The sequence below is a fragment of the Panthera leo genome, chromosome B4 (assembly GCF_018350215.1).
Source record: "Panthera leo isolate Ple1 chromosome B4, P.leo_Ple1_pat1.1, whole genome shotgun sequence".
Classification (NCBI taxonomy): domain Eukaryota; kingdom Metazoa; phylum Chordata; class Mammalia; order Carnivora; family Felidae; genus Panthera; species Panthera leo.
In genome coordinates this window covers 125964465-125983345 of record NC_056685.1, presented here as the reverse complement: position 1 = coordinate 125983345, position 18881 = coordinate 125964465, and the positions used below count along the sequence as shown (strand labels likewise).

At 38.4% G+C, this 18881-nt stretch overlaps 2 protein-coding genes across 5 annotated transcripts in view; both read left to right on the top strand.

Annotated features, from left to right (window-relative positions):
• CRY1 (cryptochrome circadian regulator 1) overlaps positions 1–16031 on the top strand; it is a 104087-nt gene extending 88056 nt beyond the window's left edge. For 2 of the 4 annotated variants that reach the window (XM_042947616.1, XM_042947619.1), the window contains exons 11-13: positions 3426–3497; positions 3574–3677; positions 4622–5266. In XM_042947616.1, coding sequence (XP_042803550.1) covers positions 3426–3497; positions 3574–3677 — 176 coding nt within the window. In that variant the 3' untranslated portion in view covers positions 4622–5266. Of the gene's footprint in view, positions 1–3425; positions 3498–3573; positions 3678–4621; positions 5267–10708; positions 10773–15962 lie in introns of those variants that run through there. The other 2 variants (XM_042947618.1, XM_042947617.1) reach the window with 2 other exon arrangements.
• On the top strand, positions 16008–17640 carry MTERF2 (mitochondrial transcription termination factor 2). The gene has a single exon (XM_042947620.1). The coding sequence runs from the start codon at positions 16008–16010 to the stop codon at positions 17175–17177; it is 1170 nt and encodes a 389-aa protein (XP_042803554.1). The 3' UTR covers positions 17178–17640.
• Positions 17641–18881: the final 1241 nt, after the last annotated feature.

The following is an 18881-nucleotide window of genomic DNA, read 5'->3' as shown; positions in this document are numbered from 1 at the left end:
TGTTCCTCCCCGACTTGTGCTGTCTCTGTCTCTCTCAAAGTAAATAAACTTAAAATTTTTTTTAAAAAAATAAACATTAAAAAAAAAGAGTGCCTAAGAAGTGACAGTAACCAGTGCTGTAAAGGATGTGTAGAGACTGGAACCCTCAAACGTTGTTGAGAGATGGGCTGTAAAATGTTATAGCCACTTTGGAAAAAGCTAAACATAAATTTAACTTACAACCCAGAAACTCCATTCCTAAGTGTCTGTCCAAAAGAAATGAAAACATATGTCTACACGAAGACTTACGGAATCATAAGACTGTTTTCAATAGCTTCATTTATAATAAGTCAAAATGTACATCCATGCAATGGAATATTAATTCATAAGAAGGAATAAAATGCTGGTACATGCTACATTATGGATAAACCTCAAAAATACTATGTTAAGTTAAAGAATCCAGACACAAAAGACCACATACTGCCCAATTCACTTATATGAACTGTCCAGAAAAGGCATGCCTTTAAAAGAAACTAAGTTAATGGTTATCTTAGGTTTAGGGGTAGGAATGAGAATGAATGCAAATGGGCATGAAAATGTTCTAAAACTGGATTAGATTGTGATGATTACACAACTCTATAAATTTACTAAAAATTATTGAATTGTACACTTAAAACAGGTGAATTTTATGGTATGTAAATTATACCTCAAAACTGCTTTAAAAAAACTATTTACTATAGAGAACATGGGAAATTCAGAAAAATAGAAAACAGCAAATAAAAATCACCCACAATTCCATCCACTAGAGACAGTCATTATTAAATTTTTGGTATGTTTCCTTTGAATACATTTTCTATGCGATTTTTCCCCCCGCAGTGTCTTTAAGTTCGAATTTTATGAGTGAAAAATCCTTTTGGTGCTATTGATAGTGTAACATAAGAGGACTGTGATCATACAAACTTTTTGCCCTTAGAAAACATGGGATTTTTAGAAATAAGAAATATGGGAGTTTGTTTAAAGCTATTTTCATTCTAAGATTTGTCATCTTATATAATCTTGGCATTTGAAATTTAACCACCGTAATGTCCCTGAAGATACAGTTAATGTGGGGATTTCTGATTTTTATAAGCAGCTATGCTAGTCATAAGCCAGTTGATTCAGCAAAGCTCTTTGCTCTACTCATTGTCTCTTGTACTGTTATTCTTGTGACAATATAACTTACTGCATTTTTTATGGGGAAGTTATAGGCAGTTGAGATATTCATCAATTTAGGGACTCAGGAAGAGTCTAAGTGTCTGCTTATCATTTAGCTCTCTAAAGAAATAAAATGCCATCTTAAGGAAATTCTGAATGTATTTATTGAACTTATTAATTTACCACCTCCTCTTCAAAAGTAGCCACTCTCCCAATTTCTAATACTATAATTTTTGCCCATTTTTTGCACTTTATAGAATCCTATAGTTTGTAATCTTTTTTTTTTTTTTTTGGCCTGGCTGGTTTCACTCAGTATTTCGTTTATGAGATTATTCTCATTTATCTTAGAACTGGAAGAAGAATGAATTTGATTAACTTTGAGGTGACTAGCCTGTGATTTAACCTACCTCTGTGAATCTTCCAGTAAAATTGACTTTTCCTTCTTCAGTGTCCCCACTGTGTGCTATAAAAACTTCCCTCCTAGAACCTAGTAACACTTATTTGTACTTAGTGATTTTATGTATCTGTCATCTACTTGACTGTAAATGCTTTGAAGACAAGACCTCATGTCTTAGTAATATTTGTATCCCTAGTACCTGTTACAGCCTTTAGCATAAACAAGCATGCAACAAATGTATAAAGTATGAATAAATATGATAGTTGAAAGTTATTTGTTGAAGCTTTCTTGATTCTATCGCTTCTTGGCCTTTTGGCCAAGATCAAGTGAAGTTTTCTTGATTATAAAATATATGATATATATATATATATATATATATATATATATATATATATATATACACACACACACACACATATAAATGGTTAGCACTTAACCACTTTAAATGTATAATTCAGTGGAATTAAGTACATTCATGTTGTTACATGAAGTTTTAAATAAATCTTGTACTGGGGTGCCTGGGTGGCTCAGTCAGTTAAGTGTCCAACTTCAGCTCAGGTCATGACCTCACAGTTTGTGAGTTCGAGCCCTGCATCAGGCTCTGACAGCTCAGAGCCTGGAGCCTGCTTTGGGTTCTGTGTCTCCCTCTCTCTCTGCCCCTCCCCCACTCACACTCTGTCTCTGTCTCTGTCTCGAGAATAAACATTAAAAAAAAATTTTTTTTTAAATAAATCTTGTACAGTAATGCAAGGCGACAAGTATCACTATTAGGGGAAGCCCTGCCAATGGTAAAACCAGGAGGAGTAGCACCATTCAGTGGTAAATTTGCCGTAGTCCAGAGTCTGACCTTCAGCCTTAACAGCCTTACAGGTCCCAAGAACTGAGGGTTTTTAGTTTAATTAGAGGTGACTGTGAAGGGCACACTAGAAGTTTAAAAATCAGGGTGCTTGTTGTGATGAGCACTGGGTGTTGTATGTAAGTGATGGGTCACTGAATTCTCCTCCTGAAACCAATATTGCACTGTATATTAACTAAAATTTAAACGAAAAAATAAAAATCATGTGACTTAAAATATCAAGGAACACTAGTTCATTATTTATGGTGGAGGTATCCCTTTCCAGTGATAGAAGGCTTCATCCCTGATCCACTTTCCCAATTTTGAGTACTTTGAAAAGCTGAATTCTTTATCCAGAGGAAGTTGATGAGCATGAAACTATAATAAGAAATAAGTAGCTTATCTTGCTCAGACCAAGGTGACCTCTCTGTAGGGGCTAGAATGTTCATATTTGTCCATTATCTAGACACACTGACAAAAAATGTTTCTCTAGAACCTATTTCCTGTGCCAACCCATTCTCCTGTGACACTGGTTCTTTTTAGAAGGGTTGATACAATTGCTAGGTAACTGCCATGTTGTTTCTGAATTCTTGTGTGATTTGAATTGTTAAATTCTCATCTGGCAGGCCCTTATTCACTTATCTCCAAGGGCATATGTTTTGGACAGGCTCTGAGGGGAGAATGTGGAATAGAGGCACAAGAGGTGAAAGAAGGATATATATCTCACGGTTGCCCTATATTTTCCTTCTATGATCAAGTGTCTCGTTGTCATGCAGTAAATAAATGTTTTTTAGAAAATGATTATTAGTGATTTTGCCTTTGAGCCAAAAGTCAACATTTCTATGACCCTAAGTTTAAGTTTTCCTGATTTGAGCATATGGTTTTTGGTTCATATGAAGGATTGGGGTTTAGTCTGAAAAAGCATAAATGCCCTAATACAGTTACTAAAAATTGGATTTGTAGTCTTAATACATACAACTTAGAATTTAAATAATTTTACTGTGTTTTAAATACTAACAGGTTGCTCTCAGGGGAGTGGTATTTTACATTATACTCATGGAGACAGTCAGCAAACTCACTTACTAAAGCAAGGTAAGAATGAAGCATTTGAGCATACTGTTCTTTTTACCTTTCCTATCGTAAACATACATTTTTTTAAAATACGTAGGAAGAAGCTCCATGGGCACTGGTCTCAGTGGTGGGAAACGTCCTAGTCAGGAAGAGGATACACAGAGTATTGGTCCTAAGGTCCAGCGACAGAGCGTTAATTAGGTAAATATTTTAAAGCCTTATTTCTTGCTTTAGTGGAGTGTGTAATCAACATAAATTAAGACAGTTTCCAAAATAGAACTAATCTCTTTTTTCAAACTAGAGAAACTGAGGCATTAACTTTTCAGTAATTGTTACAAAACCATTTAATTATTAGACAAGAGAAGTGCATCTGTACTGGACAGAGTGCTTCACTCAGTTTTGAAAGTGATCATCTTAATTGATGATCTTTAAATTTGAAAAACTTATGATGTTGTGCTCAAGTTTTTTTCTCAGAAAAAGACATTTTTTTCATTTTCTTACTATGTGACCATGAGTCTAAAACAACCGAAGTGACTTTTTATTGTAAGTAGTATTAATATAATCCCTTTATGAACTTTTCCCCGCATCTTTGCCTCTTAAATGTTATAAGTTTCTTTTATGTATTGTGATACTTCTGAAATCTAAATTCTTTCAGGGAATAGTTTAATTTTTTAAAAAAACTGGCCCTTTTTTAGAGTTATCAAAAAAGCCATGGCTATATTCAGTTGAATTGGATGTGGCATATTATTTTATCATTTAAATTTACATGAAAAATATCTATACAGTGCATTTTTCAGTTTTTAAAGACTTTTGTTTCTTCAGTTATCTTAAACTGTGTGCTTTTTTAAAAATTATTGCTAACTATACTTACAGTAAGTATATAATTGAGTAACATATATAATTATTGAATCAATGTGATTGATGTGCACTGGAAACTAATATATTGTATGTCAGTTATACTTCAGTAATAATATATATGTATATGGACAGCAATAATAAAACATTTTAAATATTGCTGTTTTCTTAGTGCCAACCTAATTTAGATTGTAACTTTCTTGAAGATCAATAAACACTCATCAATTTTTTTATCATTTAATTCCTTGAAATCAAACTTTACCCAGTTTCTTTTTCCCCTTAAATCACAGAAAACATTCAAGAAGAATACTGTTGCAGCTGAAATTGGTGGGGAGTTCAATACTTTTTTCAGTTAAATTATTTTAAAATGTCCTTCATTGATGGAAAGCAGTTACATTTTGAAATGCATTGTTTCTAATGACATTTCTGTAGTTTTAAACTTTTTAATGAATTTCACGTAGGATGAATGGTAATTTGTATATAAAGAACTTGATAAAAAATTTGCTTAATGTAAATAGAAATAGTCACAGTTAGTATAGACCCATCAATATATTTTTGATAATTTTTCATGTATGGTAAAAGTTAAAGTGGCAAACTGATATCCTGATATAAAAATTAATGTTTTGAGTGTCAATGTGGGAAGATAGGAGGTTTTTAGACTTTCTTAAAAGACTTTGTTAAAATTTTAGGACAAAATTTTCTTGACATCATTGTTTGATCTAACTTTACACTCTTTGATAATAATGTTTTAGAAAATATGCGCCATCACAATTGGTAGTTACAGCCTCTGTTAACACAGACAATATGTTTTAAAGCTTCATGTATGCCTGTTTTGACGCAAATCTGTGGAAGTATCATGTGTTAAGTTCTCCTTGTCTCCCTTTGTTCATTTACAGCTAAGTGACTTTGTTATTAAAGTATATGCATATATGGAATCTTGTGTACTTGGTGGTGGTTGTTTTTTTCTTCTTTAAGTTTTTGTTTTAGTTAAGTGGGAGAGCATTGTTATATGAGATGTGATTACAAATTAGAGAGTCTATAAACCGCATGTAGCCATTCTGAATGAAGGAACAACTTCCAATATGTAGTAAAATAGTATTTTTCAAAATTATTCCAGATAAGATTACTATCTTCCAAATACTTTGTACTTTCAAAAATAGGTATCTGCAAGAAGGATTTAAAACCAAAGAGATTTTTTTCAGGTAATGGGGCTTGTAACTATGAGTTAGTCACTACAATTAATAATGTGGGCTCTGGAGTCAAAGGCCAGGCTCTGCAACTCATTAGCTTTGAGATCTTGAGCAAGTTATTAACCTTCTGTGCCTTCTTTTTTGTCTTTGAAATGGAGGGGAGAGTAGTATCTCCGTCATACTACATATGAAATGCTCGTGACAGTGCCTGGCACGCGGTAGGGAGCTCGCTAAGTGTTAGCTGCAGGGCTGCCGTGCTGTGTAGCTCCCTGGATTGTGTAGGGCACAGTCTGCTTAGCTGTATGCTCTAGCTCTGGGTAGCCGTCATTATTTTCATTACTATTATTATCCCATTCCTGTCTCTTGTAGGCAAGTTTTTGTCTTTTAGAATTCCAATCTTTTATTTTTTTATTTTCCCAGTCTTCAGTTGTGATAGATGTTCAGTGAGATAATTGTATCAAAAAGTAAAGTAAGAGTCATTTGAATCCAAAATCCAGAAACAGTAACATTTTTATATGATGAGCATTTTAAAAAGTATCCTAGATAATGGATTAATACTAATTGATAAGGTCCATTACTGAGAAAAGAAAAAAGTATGCCTTCTCTTCTTTCACCACTGTTAATAAGGAGTGATATTTTCGCTGTTTTTCATGATACTTGTATATAACAAGCTACTCTTTAGACCGGATTGTACTGTATAGCACCGAGCAATTCATAGACCTAGGATTTACCATCACCATCCAGGGGAATAAAAGATTCCGTTTTAATGAGAATAAATATTTTAGTAAAAGAACATTGTTTCAGCATAGGCATTGATATTTTGTTTTAAACATAGGGCTATTTGGTTTTTAGGGGGTTTTTTGCAAAGCTTTTTCAGTTTGGTTTGAATTGTAAATAAAAAGAATCACTGAAAGGGAAAGACAGGTAGCAGTCAGTGTGTTCCAGTTGAGTAGATGTTTGAATGCAGTGGTTTCCCGTAACTAGAGGAGCTACTGTTCTGAAAATCCTGCTTGTGGCTGAGGAATTTAAGGCCTTTTATTCATTCAAGAAATTATATCTTGAAATCTTATTACCAAACATGTTCTGTTCTAGCATCTTGGAAAAAATGAGTTGAGGAAACCAAGCTTTTGAAAGAACCTACATAAAGTCTGTTTTTACATTCACTTGAAATAAATTAGTAACTTGGGATATAAAAGACCAGTAACAGTATTATTTCTAATGCATCTCTTAAGTACTAGAAACTTTAGGATCTCCCCACAATTTCAAACATGTTTGTAATTTTTGTATGTGTGTAATATGCATTATACTGGCTTCTTTCCTCTGTCTCTCCATCCAAGTGTTATTGTTGTTTCCCCCCGCCCCCGGTTGTATTGTCCTAGAAATTCACTAAATATTTGGAATGGAAAAAACTTCAGGTAGCATTTAGTTATTATTACAGTTGACAGAGCTGACTTGGTCAGTTTCAAGTTTTGATTACAATGCACAGGGTAATAGGTATTACCATTTCTTACACAAGTCTGTGGAACCCTGGTACAAGCTAAGCTGCCAGCTCCCTAGTGTACATATCTGCTCCCTCCCTCCTGAGCAGTGACTGCAGCATGCAGTTGTAAGGCGCTTGAGTTTACTACATTCCTTGACTTCCTTCTCTTCTCTGTAACCTACTCCAATTCCTTTTCCTAAATGCAGTGAAACATTTTGTTTGGTCCGGACCCCAAATCCTTATATCGCAGGAAAAAGTGTTCAATAAAGCCATGAGTAATAGGATTTTTATTTAAGGGTAACTCAGGGGAAGAAAGGTTACTGGACAATCACTCCCTGACTTCATCATATACATTAGCTACTCATTTAATTCTAGAATATCCTGGAGACCAAAGATGATCCTGAGAGAAGGAGCTAGGATTCTTGTTGCTAGTCTGTGTAATTTAAGGTGCAGATGTTGGTCCCTCTCAAAAAGCCTGTTGAGCACAAAGTGAATATTAAGGGTAGACTCAAATTAGCATTTTCTGAGTTCCTATCATGTGCCAAATATTGTTCATAGGAAAATAAATTCTTAAGTATCCACAAGGAGTTCACGAGGCGAGAGGGCAGTCTGGAAGAATTACAGTGGTGTGAGTTCAGGCTGTTAGAACTGTGCACAGTGTGCTGTGAAACACATGAAGGAAGAGACCTCCAGCCTGGGAAAATCACAGCTTTCCTGACTCCAGCTCTACCCAGGAGCATAGGACAACTAGGCAGGGTGGGGGCACCCTGTCTTTGGAAACATTTAACTGTACTTGGGATTCATCATGTTATCTGTTGTTAATGTCTTTGTCCTCCACTGTCCTACATGTAAACTCCATCAGGACAGGGAATGTACTTTTAAAACCCCCTTTGTCTTGTCCACCGGTGTCTTCTCATTGCGGTTTCACATGCTTGGCACTTAATAGGCATACCATAAATATTTGTTGATTGATAGATAAATGTGAGAATAAATGGGATGGACACTGAGACTGGCTTTAAGGAGAAATTAGTTTATAAGGTGAGCATCACAGGTAATAATTAGAATGGAACTGGACAGTTTGTCGGAAAAAAACAAGTGTTCAGGTGAACGCAGCAGGAGAGAGGCTTTTAAAGACGAATCAGACAGTCGCTGGCTACTGGGGGCGGGTGGGAGGGGGGGTAGCAGGGAGACTAGATATGTTCCAAAGAGGTTTGGGGGTTGTTTTGTTTTGACTACATTTCTTTTATAAATTAGTTCTTTCCTATGGAATTATTTTGGGAATTCTAAATGGCTATTGCTTAAAAGATACAGCGGCTTCTGAATTCTACATTTTTTCTTATGGGCTGGTGACATTCCTCAAGGGACAAAACGACCGGAACTCCCGTTTCCTAAATGCTGGTAAGGAAAGGGTGTGAAAACAGCGCGCAGTAATTGCTGGCTCCTGGCTCTGTTCCCGGGAAAGCTGATTCCCACGCTGGCAGGCCTCCTCGCGCAGCCCCGCTTTGCGTAGGGTCACGTAACCTGTGTCCTGCGCCCTGATTGGTTGCGTTGGGACTCCGGGGACATACGTCTGCGAGCTCACGTCTGGTGGGGGGGGGGGGGCTCTCAGGTCTCCTGCTTCGTGATTGGCTGTGGGTAGAGGGGCTGGTGGCCTGGGTGGCACTCCTGAGGGAAATTCGCCGGCTTCTTGGGACCCTGGTCTCGGGACCTTGATCCTGTTCCCAGGCCTGGGGAAGACGGCCCACCAAGGGAAACCTTCGCGGGGGGAGGGAGGAAGGACGGAGCCAGAGACCCGGGACCGACTGTGTCTTCGACGGAGCGGACAGGTGAGTCCCAACCCCTTCTCCGCCCCTGGGGGTGAGCACCACCAGCATCGCAGGGGCCGACTGGCGGGGGCCAGGGGCTGGGGACCTTGGGCCGCGCACGGCGAAACCAGTCTCCTGTTCAGTCGCCCAACTCCGTCTGCCTGGCGGGGGCGGATGCCTCGGCGCCGTAGGTCAGAAATTTCTCTGGAAACGCGCGGGCCCCACGAGATGGGTGTGTGGCTGTGGATTATTGCCCGAGAGTCTTTTCCTTCGGTCCTCGTTTTTACCTATAAACACTGGGGTTAATTTGAAACTGTCAGCAGATCATACATGTTATAAAGGTAGAACTTAATTGAAATTACTGGTGTTGTAGAGAGGACTGTTAAGGATGAAAATTGTGCATTTCACTCCTCAGAAATGCTTCAGAATAGCCCACATTGTGACTTAACACACATTTGCTAAGAGCATTATTACTGTGTAGGGCACAAGGAAAGAGCTGTACCCTAGAACCAAGTTGTTGGGTTTAAATCCAAGGCCTGCCCTTTGTTAGCTGAGCAACCCTGGGCAAGTTACTTTACCTGCATCTGTTTCTTCATCTTTAAAATGGGTTGTTGGGGCGCCTGGGTGGCTCAGTCGGTTGAGCGTCCGACTTTGGCTCAGGTCATGATCTCATAGTTCATGAGTTCGAGTCCTGCATCGGGCTCTGTGCTGACAGCTCGGAGCCTGGAGCCTGCTTCGCATTCTGTGTCTCCCTCTCTGTCTACCCCTGCCCAACTCATGCTCTGTCTCTCTGTCTCTGTCTCTCAAAAATAAACATTAAAAAAAAAATTAAAATGGGTTGTTGTGATAATAAATTTTCTGAATACTCTGTAAGTAGTTTATGGTATTAGCCCAATTTAGTCTTCACAGTCACCCAGGATGGAGGGTCCCCGTTTTCCTGACACTCCCCACTGAGGCACAGAAAGGTGACATGACTTCCTTAAGTCACAGCACAACTAATGACCAGGAGTTAAGCCCATACAGATCACAGTTTTACCCACCACATTAGGATGCCTCACCAACTTGGTTTGTTCATTTAGTTTCAGTTAACAAATACTGATTTTGTTCCCCTGTGGACCAAGTTCTTTGCTGGGTGCGAGAGACAGAGCAGAATGGCACACAGACCTTGCCCTCCCAGTGCTTGCAGAGAGTGTGTGGCTCTCACCAGGTTCGCCAGTGCTGTTTGTGATCCCAAGGTATGAAGAAACATTTTAGCAGAAGAGCTAGTGTCTAGTGTAATGTCTAACAACACAGCGTGAGCTTAAAAAAAAAGAAGAGAAAAAGAAAAAAACTGGTTGAATGGGTGAAGAACTTAGAGGAGTTAGGGTCAAGAGCAGGGTGCTGTGGAAGAGCACACACAAAGGTCCACCTGCCCAGCCTCTTAGAGTCAGCAAATGCCAGTCTAGTGAAGTGTAGGGAAGCAATTCATTGGAACATGGTGATGACCAGTCTCTGCCCTCATGGAGGGTGACAGAAACAACACATGAACAGCTGCAACAGTGACAAGTGGCACCAAGGAGCAGTCCTTGGTGCTGTGAGAGCCTGTAATGGGGGCAGGAGGCTTCATCTGTTTATGAAAGTCAAGGAGGTCTAAGAAAGTGACAGACCTAGGGGTTAGACAGGGGTACTTTGGGCATGGGGAACAGCCCTCAGTCTTCAAAGACCCTGTGGTGTGAATGTGTAGAGCACCAGAGACTGAAAAGAACTGGTGGATTTTTTTTTTTTTTTTTTTTTTTTTGGCGGTGGGGGTGGGGGTGGGGAAGGTGCAGGCACAGTTTCAGGTGGTGACAGAGACCAGACAGAGAGGCCTTTTAGGCCATGGTATAAGGCATTTTTATTTTGTTTTATGTCTTTATCCTAAAGTGCCACTGAAAAGTTTATTGCAGGGACATGACAAGATCACATTTTGAAAAGTTGGAGAGAAGCTCAAGTGATTAACTGAAGCCCTGGATGAAAATACGATTTCTAAGGAGAAACTGTAAGGTAAGAAGGGGAGAGGGTCTAAATCAAGTCTTGAAGATGGACCTGCAAAGGAGACAGATAAAGGGAAGTCAGAGTGGAGGAAGGAAGGGGGAGAACTGGGAGGATGGGGAGTCCTGGAAATCAGGTGAGAGAATATTTCGTGGAGAAAGTGGTCAACTGTGCTGAAAGCTGCAGAGGTCAAAAGAGAGAGGAACTAAAAGTGCTCATTGGCTCTAATCACATGGAAATTGTCTTTATTGGGATCTATGTAGGGAGGAGGGGAGGAAATGGAGAGAAAAAGATCTGTGAGAATTAACTGAGAGTAAGAGAAAATAGGGTTTTAGGTGGAGTGGCAGTGAGAAGAGACTTTGAATTGAAGGGTGGGAGCCCCAGAGAGGAGGACAACTGAAAGAGTGATTTTACAAGGAAGAAAGGATCTGGATGTCTCAGGCCAGACAGGTTGGGATCAGTACAGGAGCAGGGATTACTCTGGATACTGAAGGGTATACTTGTAGCAGAGGGGAAATACCAGAAGATTTAAGTTTGGTGTGATGAGTTGCTCTCCTTTCTTTGCACAGATTAGAGGCAAGAGCATTGGTTGAGAGTAGAATAGGGGTTGAGGGGAGCTAGAGGTCCAAGCTGAGGAGATTTGACATCCTTGGTGGGGGATGTGCAAGAGTGAGTTGCCCCAGAGATTGTTTTAGAATGGTCTGGCAGAGGGGGCCAAGTATGCAGCAAAGAAATTAGCCTCCTGGCTTATTCAGGGAATTGCAAAATAATAGGGAATTGAGGATGGAAGCTAGGTAGAATGAAAAGCTGCATTTTTTTTTTTTTTTTAATGCTTACTTATTTGGGGAGAGAGAGAGCATGAACTGGGGAGGGACAGAGAGAGGAAGAGAGAGGGTCCCAAGCAGGCTCCACACTGTCAGTGCAGAGCCCAACTTGGGACTCGATCTCCTAAACTGTGAGATCATGATTTGAGCCAAAAGCAAGAGTTGGATGTTTAACCAACTGAGCCACCCAGGCGCCCCAAAGCTACATTTAATGTATAGTAAAGGAAGCCTCACAAATCATGGGGAAAGAAAGGACTGCTCAAAAACAGTGCTTGGAGATAGCCAAACTGTTGATAATCTGTTTAGACTTGCCACTCATAACAGAAATTTCAAGTGAATTAAAGGAGCTGTCTTTTTTAAATCAAACAAAAATATAGAAGGACATATGGGTGAATTTTTGTCATCATGTAGTGCATAAAGCAGTAGGAATCATCAAGGGAAACTTCCATGACCCTTCGACCACTTAAAATTAACCACTTTGTTCTGACACAAGCTATATTATGTATGAACCTTGAAGACATTATGCTAAGTGACACAAGCCAGATGCAATGGGACAAATATTGTAAGACTCCACTAATATGAAGTACCAAGGATAGGCAAATTCCTAGAGACCAAAAGTAGAATAGAAGTTACAAGGGGGCTGAGAGGAGGAAGGAGTGGGGAATTAACTGTTTTATGGGAATAGAGTTTGTGTTTGGGGAGATGAGAAAGCTCTGGAAATCATGGTAGTGGTTGTACAACATTGTGGATTTACTTCATGCCACTGAATTGTATACTTAAAAATGGTAAGAATGGGGGGTGCCTGGGTGACTCTGTCAGTTGAGTGTCCGACTCTTGATTTTGGTTCAGGTAATGATTCCAGGGTCATGGGATCGAGCCCTGCATCGAGCTCCATGCTGAGCATCAAGCCTGTGGATTCTCTCTCTCTCTCCCTTTGCTCCTTCCCTGCTTGCGCACACTCTGACTTTCTCTCTGAACAAATAAGTAAATAAATTTTTTTAAAAGGTTAAATGAGAAAAATTTATATCTTAGCACAATAAAAAAAAGTAACCATTTTGGTATGCTGGAATGTACCTTCAACAACTAAAAGTGAACTGGAGAAAATCTTTCCAAAAACAAGAGGATTATTTTTTTAATATATGAAGAGTTTATATAAGTCAATTTTTAAAAAGCAGAAAGATTGCTATTTAAAAAGGCTGGAATAGGGGCACCTGGGTGAGTCAGTCAGTTAAGGGTCCAACTTCGGCTTAGGTCATGATTTCTCAGTTCCCCAGTTCAAGCCCCATGTCCGGCTGTGTGCTGACAGCTCAGAGCCTGGAGCCTGTTTCAGATTCTGTCTCTCTCTCTCTCTCTCTCTCAAAAAGAAACAAACATTAAAAAAAATTTTTTTTAAGGCAGGAATAGCTAATTCACTAAAGGAAATAGATGGTCAAAATAATTCATTAAGCTCTGCCTCATTAATAAAGAAAACAAAGTTAAATTAGTGTTGTGTTCACTTTTTACAAAATAGAATTAAAACTAATGAGAAAATCAGTCATACTGCTTGTGACAAGGTTATCTGACATTTGTTCTGGATTATAAAGTAACAACCTAGCTTTTCAAATGTTCACATAGCTCCTCTTCAATAATTCCATTCCTAGGAATTCATTCTAAAAGAAAATAATAGCATACTTGATGTTAGGGAATGAATCACAAAATTATATCTATCCCATATGTCATGTGCTCATTTTAAATGTTTAGAGTGCTTTTGATGCCAAGTTTAGATACTTTGGATAAAAAAAGAATAAATAAACTGTGTATATATAAATGTGTGTTAATTACAGAGGATTCACAACATTTGTGCTTTTCACTTTTCTTCGTCAACTGTGTTTGCTCATCAGAGAGAAAGAAAGAGCAAGACAGGCAGCTTTAATTATGAGACAACCCACCTGAGCATATGATAGTTTACCCTGGAGTAAGCAGGAAATGTGAGACGGCCTGCTTTACCCTCAGCCTCATTGGGCAGGAGCATCTTGCTGTGGTCAATGTGGTGCTAGTGTTTAGTCTGTCATTTTGTGTAATGTGACCCCCACACTAAGCCAACTATTTCATCTGGTGCTAGCCAAACACTGGGATCTGCTCCAGTGCTTGGGGAACCCCTTGCCGGACTGGACTTACCTAGAAGACATTATGTTGGTATTTAATGTGGTGCCGGTTTAAGACATTTTCAAGAAAAATTCTGAGTCTTCACAATTTCAAATTGGAGGCTGAGCTTACACCCTAATTCTCATATACCAGGTAACCTTGCTTGTATGTAGTTCAAAATTATAATAAAGGGTGCAAGAATCAGAAAAAAAAAAAAACAGACATGTATGTCAGATATGAACAGTTGTCTATAGGTGGTAGAGTTGTGACTTTTTCCACTTCCTTATTCTTTTCAGAGTGGGGCAGATCCTCTGAAGTGAGAACGTATTGCTTTTATAAACTGTCACTTGGGACGACCGAAGCATTTAAAATAGTTTTAACAGTTTTCACTTACTCTTTGTAAATAATGTACTTCTGTCTAAAATACAATTTAAACTCCTATTACTACAAGAATTTTAGCTTCAGATATTTCCTGGTAATGGCTACTATTTATTGAGTACTTCCTATGTACCAGGCTTTGTGCATAGTCCTGGACATGCATTTGAACCTTCACGGTATTCCTGTAAAGTTTATGTCAAGTTAAAGTTGTCTCCATTTTACAGATGATCCTGAGGAGTAGTAGTACATTTACTATATTGCAGTAGTATTGAACATTTACTGTGAGACACTGTTCTAGTCACTACTTGTTTACATACTTAATCTGAGGCTAAGTAACTTTCCCAAGATGACCCCATAAATTAGAACCAGGACTGAACATGGGCATCTTGGCCACGGAGTCCATGCTCCTTCCAGCATGTGGTACAGATGTGAGGCCCGAGATTGTGGGGTGTGGGGCTCCATGTGCCCATCATTATGCAGTATCTCCCTCTTCCTTCCTGTTAAAATCCATGGTCCTCTTAGAAATTTTATAAAATAGCCTAATATTTATATCTTGGCTCTTTAGGAATCATCTAAAGGAAACTAGTATTAGGAATTACATTAAAAAGAAGAAAAAACTGGTTGAACCACTTGAAGTAAAACAGAAACTACGCCTACAGTTATTTTAGACACCATGGACACTAACAATGAGCTATTATTACAAATGGTAAACCAAAATGAGAACATTGTTACTTGTTATTTTTCCTTAGAGAATAGTGATTTATTTGCATTAGTTGGGACAGGCTTGAAAGTGAAAAGTCCTTGCATATGTGGCAATGGCATTATTAAATAGTTTTCACAACTATCCGGGATTGGATTATGGCTTTTTTCAATTTTCCTTCAAACCTACAAATAATAAGGAAGGCTGTTAACTAGCTAAATAGTTCAGCACTACATGCTTTTATGCCAGGGATGTGACACTTAACCACTCTCACGTGCTGAAAGTTCAAACAGTAAACTAGGCATGTTTTAATTACCAGAGAATAACAAGAAAATAGCACGGAAGTCGATAATGCAGGAAGCACAGTGTAGCCATCTCTAGGTACGTAAAGCTGTCAAGTGGGGGCAGCTGGTTAGACTATTGTGCAAGTATGGACCCCGTTCCACTTAGTGTGATTGCCCACTGCTCCACTGGGGCAGTCACAGCGTATCTCATTTTGCCTAGCTAAGATTTTCTTTAATTTTAGGTTTATGAAAAGGATTTTCACATAATTCTGATGAAACAAGCTTACACTTATTATTTTCAATAAAATGACTTTGGGTAATAATTATTTAGCAAAAGTATTTACTCTAAAATATAAAATTAGAGATGACTCCCCCCCATAAGTATTTGCTTCAGCTAAACATAAACTTGAAAATGTAAAATGTTAAAAAAAAAAAAAAAAAAAAGCTGTGTGTGTGTATTAGTAAAATGTGTCTCCTAAAGAAAAACATAACGAGTTGTAGAAAAGGGAATTTGTATCAGAATGACATTTGAGGTCTTTGAATCCTTAAACTGTTTGTGGCCTTACTACTGATCTGTAAAATGGAAACTACTTCACAAGGTTGTGGCAAAGCTCACACAATGTTTATAGTGTAGAAGATGTCTAAGTTGTGATGAGGTATGTTAGTTACTTTATACATTTAAGAGGATATATGTAATATTCCACAAAAAGTTTGAAGCCAACTTTGGCAAAATGCAGTTTTCCTGTCTAATTTACATCCATGTTATTTCTGTGCTTACTGCTGACAGCCCAAATTTGTGCTCCATTGTGTTAAAACCTGCATTTTCTTTCTTACAGGTGCAATAAGTACCTTCTGAGTCCCAGGACGGTGGCAATTAGCCAATGGTTGCAGGCATGTTGTGGAAGTTGCTGATAAGATCCCAGCCCTGCAGGCTGTGTTCTTTCAGAAAGATGCTATCGGCTCCAAAATACAGACCCTTTCTAGCGTGCTTCACCTATACAAATGATCATCAGTCAAACAAAGAAAATAAAAGAACAGTGGAAAAGCTCTATAAATTTTCAGTCGACATCGGGAAAATTCGCAGACTAAAAGGATGGGTACTTTTTGAGGATGAAACCTATGTTGAAGAAATTGCAAATGTTTTACAACAACTAGGTGCTAATGAAACCGCTGTAGCCAGTATTTTGGAACGCTGCCCAGAAGCAATTGTCTGCAGTCCAACGGCTGTTAACACCCAGAGAGAACTCTGGCAGTTGGTCTGCAAAAACGAGCAAGAGTTAGTCAAGTTAATAGAACAGTTTCCAGAATCTTTCTTTACTGTTACAGACCAGGAAACTCAGAAGCTGAACATTCAGTTCTTTCAAGAGTTGGGACTCAAAAATGTGGTCATTAGCAGGTTTTTGACAACTGCATCTAATATTTTTCATAATCCTATTGAGAAAAATAAGCAAATGATAAGTATTCTCCAAGAGAGTTACCTAAATTTAGGTGGCTCCGAGGCCAACGTGAAAGTTTGGTTACTGAAATTATTAAGCCAAAACCCATTTATTTTGCTGAATTCTTCTGCAGCTATAAAGGAAACACTAGAATTTCTCCAGGAGCAAGGTTTCACAAACTTTGATATTCTCCAGCTTCTCTCCAAACTCAAAGGATTTCTTTTTCACCTTTGCCCCAGAAGTATACAGAACAGCATTTCCTTCTCTAAAAATGTTTTTAAGTGCACAGATCATGACCTGAAGCAATTAGTTTTGAAATGTCCTGCCATTTTATATTATTCTGTTCCAGTTTTGGAAGAGAGAATTCAGGGATTATTGAAAGAAGGAATTTCCATAGCTCAGATAAAAGAGACGCCAATGGTTCTTGAATTAACACCGCAGATAGTACAGTACAGGATAAAGAAACTGAATTCCCTAGGCTATAGAATAAAGGATGGACATCTGGTAAATCTCAGTGGAACAAAAAAAGAATTTGAGGCTAACTTCGGCAAAATTCAGGCCAAAAAAGGAAGGCCATTGTTTAACCCTGTGGCACCATTAAACATTGAAGAGTAACTTGCAGACTGCTGCTTTCTAGCATTGCAGAGTGAAGCTGAGTAGCAGGGACTGGAGTCAGTTTGTAGGCACTAGTAATTTTAAGAAACTGCTTAGCTTCTGAGTTGTCTTAAGTTACATCAGAGTAGATAATCTCTGACTCATTTGCTATATTTTAAGATATAAACTGCATTTATTTTAAATAAAGTTGGTAATTTTGACTTTGAGCTATTTCAGAAACTCCTATACTAGTAAGTAAATGGCACATCAGAGTGATACTTTGCGAGTGAATCATTTCTAAGATACTGACAAGTACACTCCCTTAATTCAAAGTATGGATATATTTTTATTTAAATAGCACATTTCATCTGGAACACAGACTCCGTCTTCTTCCTCACCACCAGCTCTGAAACATCGCTCTAATGTGGTCTGAATTCTATAGATTAGTGTTAAATGAAACAATAAGCAAACTTCTAATACATTTTTTTTAAGAGCAAGCTGATTTCATCTCTTGGTTGGGATAAGCAAGTGCCTTTGAGAACAAAGTATTTCTCATCCAAAAAGAATAGAGCTTATTCGTGTGGTGAGCTTAAAACTGACCATCTCAGAGAACTCTTACATGCATTACTTTCCCCGTTTTACAGACGAGGAAATAAGCTTAGAGCAGCCTGCCTGCCAAGCGACAGGGCCCAGATGTACTATGATCTGACTTCTGTTCAAACCTATGAACAGAAAAAGGATTGCTTAGGAGTTGGCATAAGAAAAGTCATGCTCTTACCTGACATGCCAAAGGAGTACTAACAACAAATTTAGGGATTTTTATGAAAATTGTAAAATTCCTTAAATGTGAAATGATCTAACTTACATACATTCGAAGTAAGCAACTTTTTAGAAAACTCTGAAAATCCAGGTCTGGCTCTTTGAAAGGGAAAGTGTGTGACAGTTGGTACCGATTTTAGTTAGTATTCCAAGTTTCTCTTTCTAAATCTTGTTCCGAGATATACATTACCCAGATAAAGACTGCCTCACGTTCATCTGTGGAGCTTGAACTCTGTAACAAATAGATAACCAAACAGTTGACTCTGACATTCAAACATCTATGTGCTATGTGTGCATGGCCTTAAGTAATGAAAAACCTATAAAAAATACAGGCCATGTTTTTAATTCATTCAGCAAATGCAAGTAACCCTTACCATCCAAATCTGTTTGGTTCCTTAGGATAGTGAAAGACATTTCTATGCAGCATCTACTAAGAGCCAGGCATGCTGTGCTTTAGAATCCTTAAAGTTGAGTACCACTATTTACTGTTCTACAGATGCGATGCAGGCAGAGAAAGGGTTAAGTCACCTACCCGAAGGTTAGGTGACCTACACAGGAAGGTTCAAGAAAAAGAATGGCAGCCAGTAATAGCCCCGCCAGGATTGAGTGCCAGATAAGAAGAGCATCGCAATGCCATCTAAGGAACAGGATCTCACTAAGAGTGATGGGAAACCATTGGAAACAGTTTAGTTTGGTTCTTGTCCTGACATAATTATCAATGGTGAGCTTTATCTTTTATTCTCAAAAGTGTCCTAGTTTTGATTTTATATTATATGGTTGCCTTAGTAGTTCTATTGTATTTTGAGATACCTACTAGATATCTGAGATGTCAAACAGGCAAATGGCAGTTGGAACTGTGAGAAGTCAGGACCAGAGATAAATACTCTGGGGTCATTTGAGTATCTA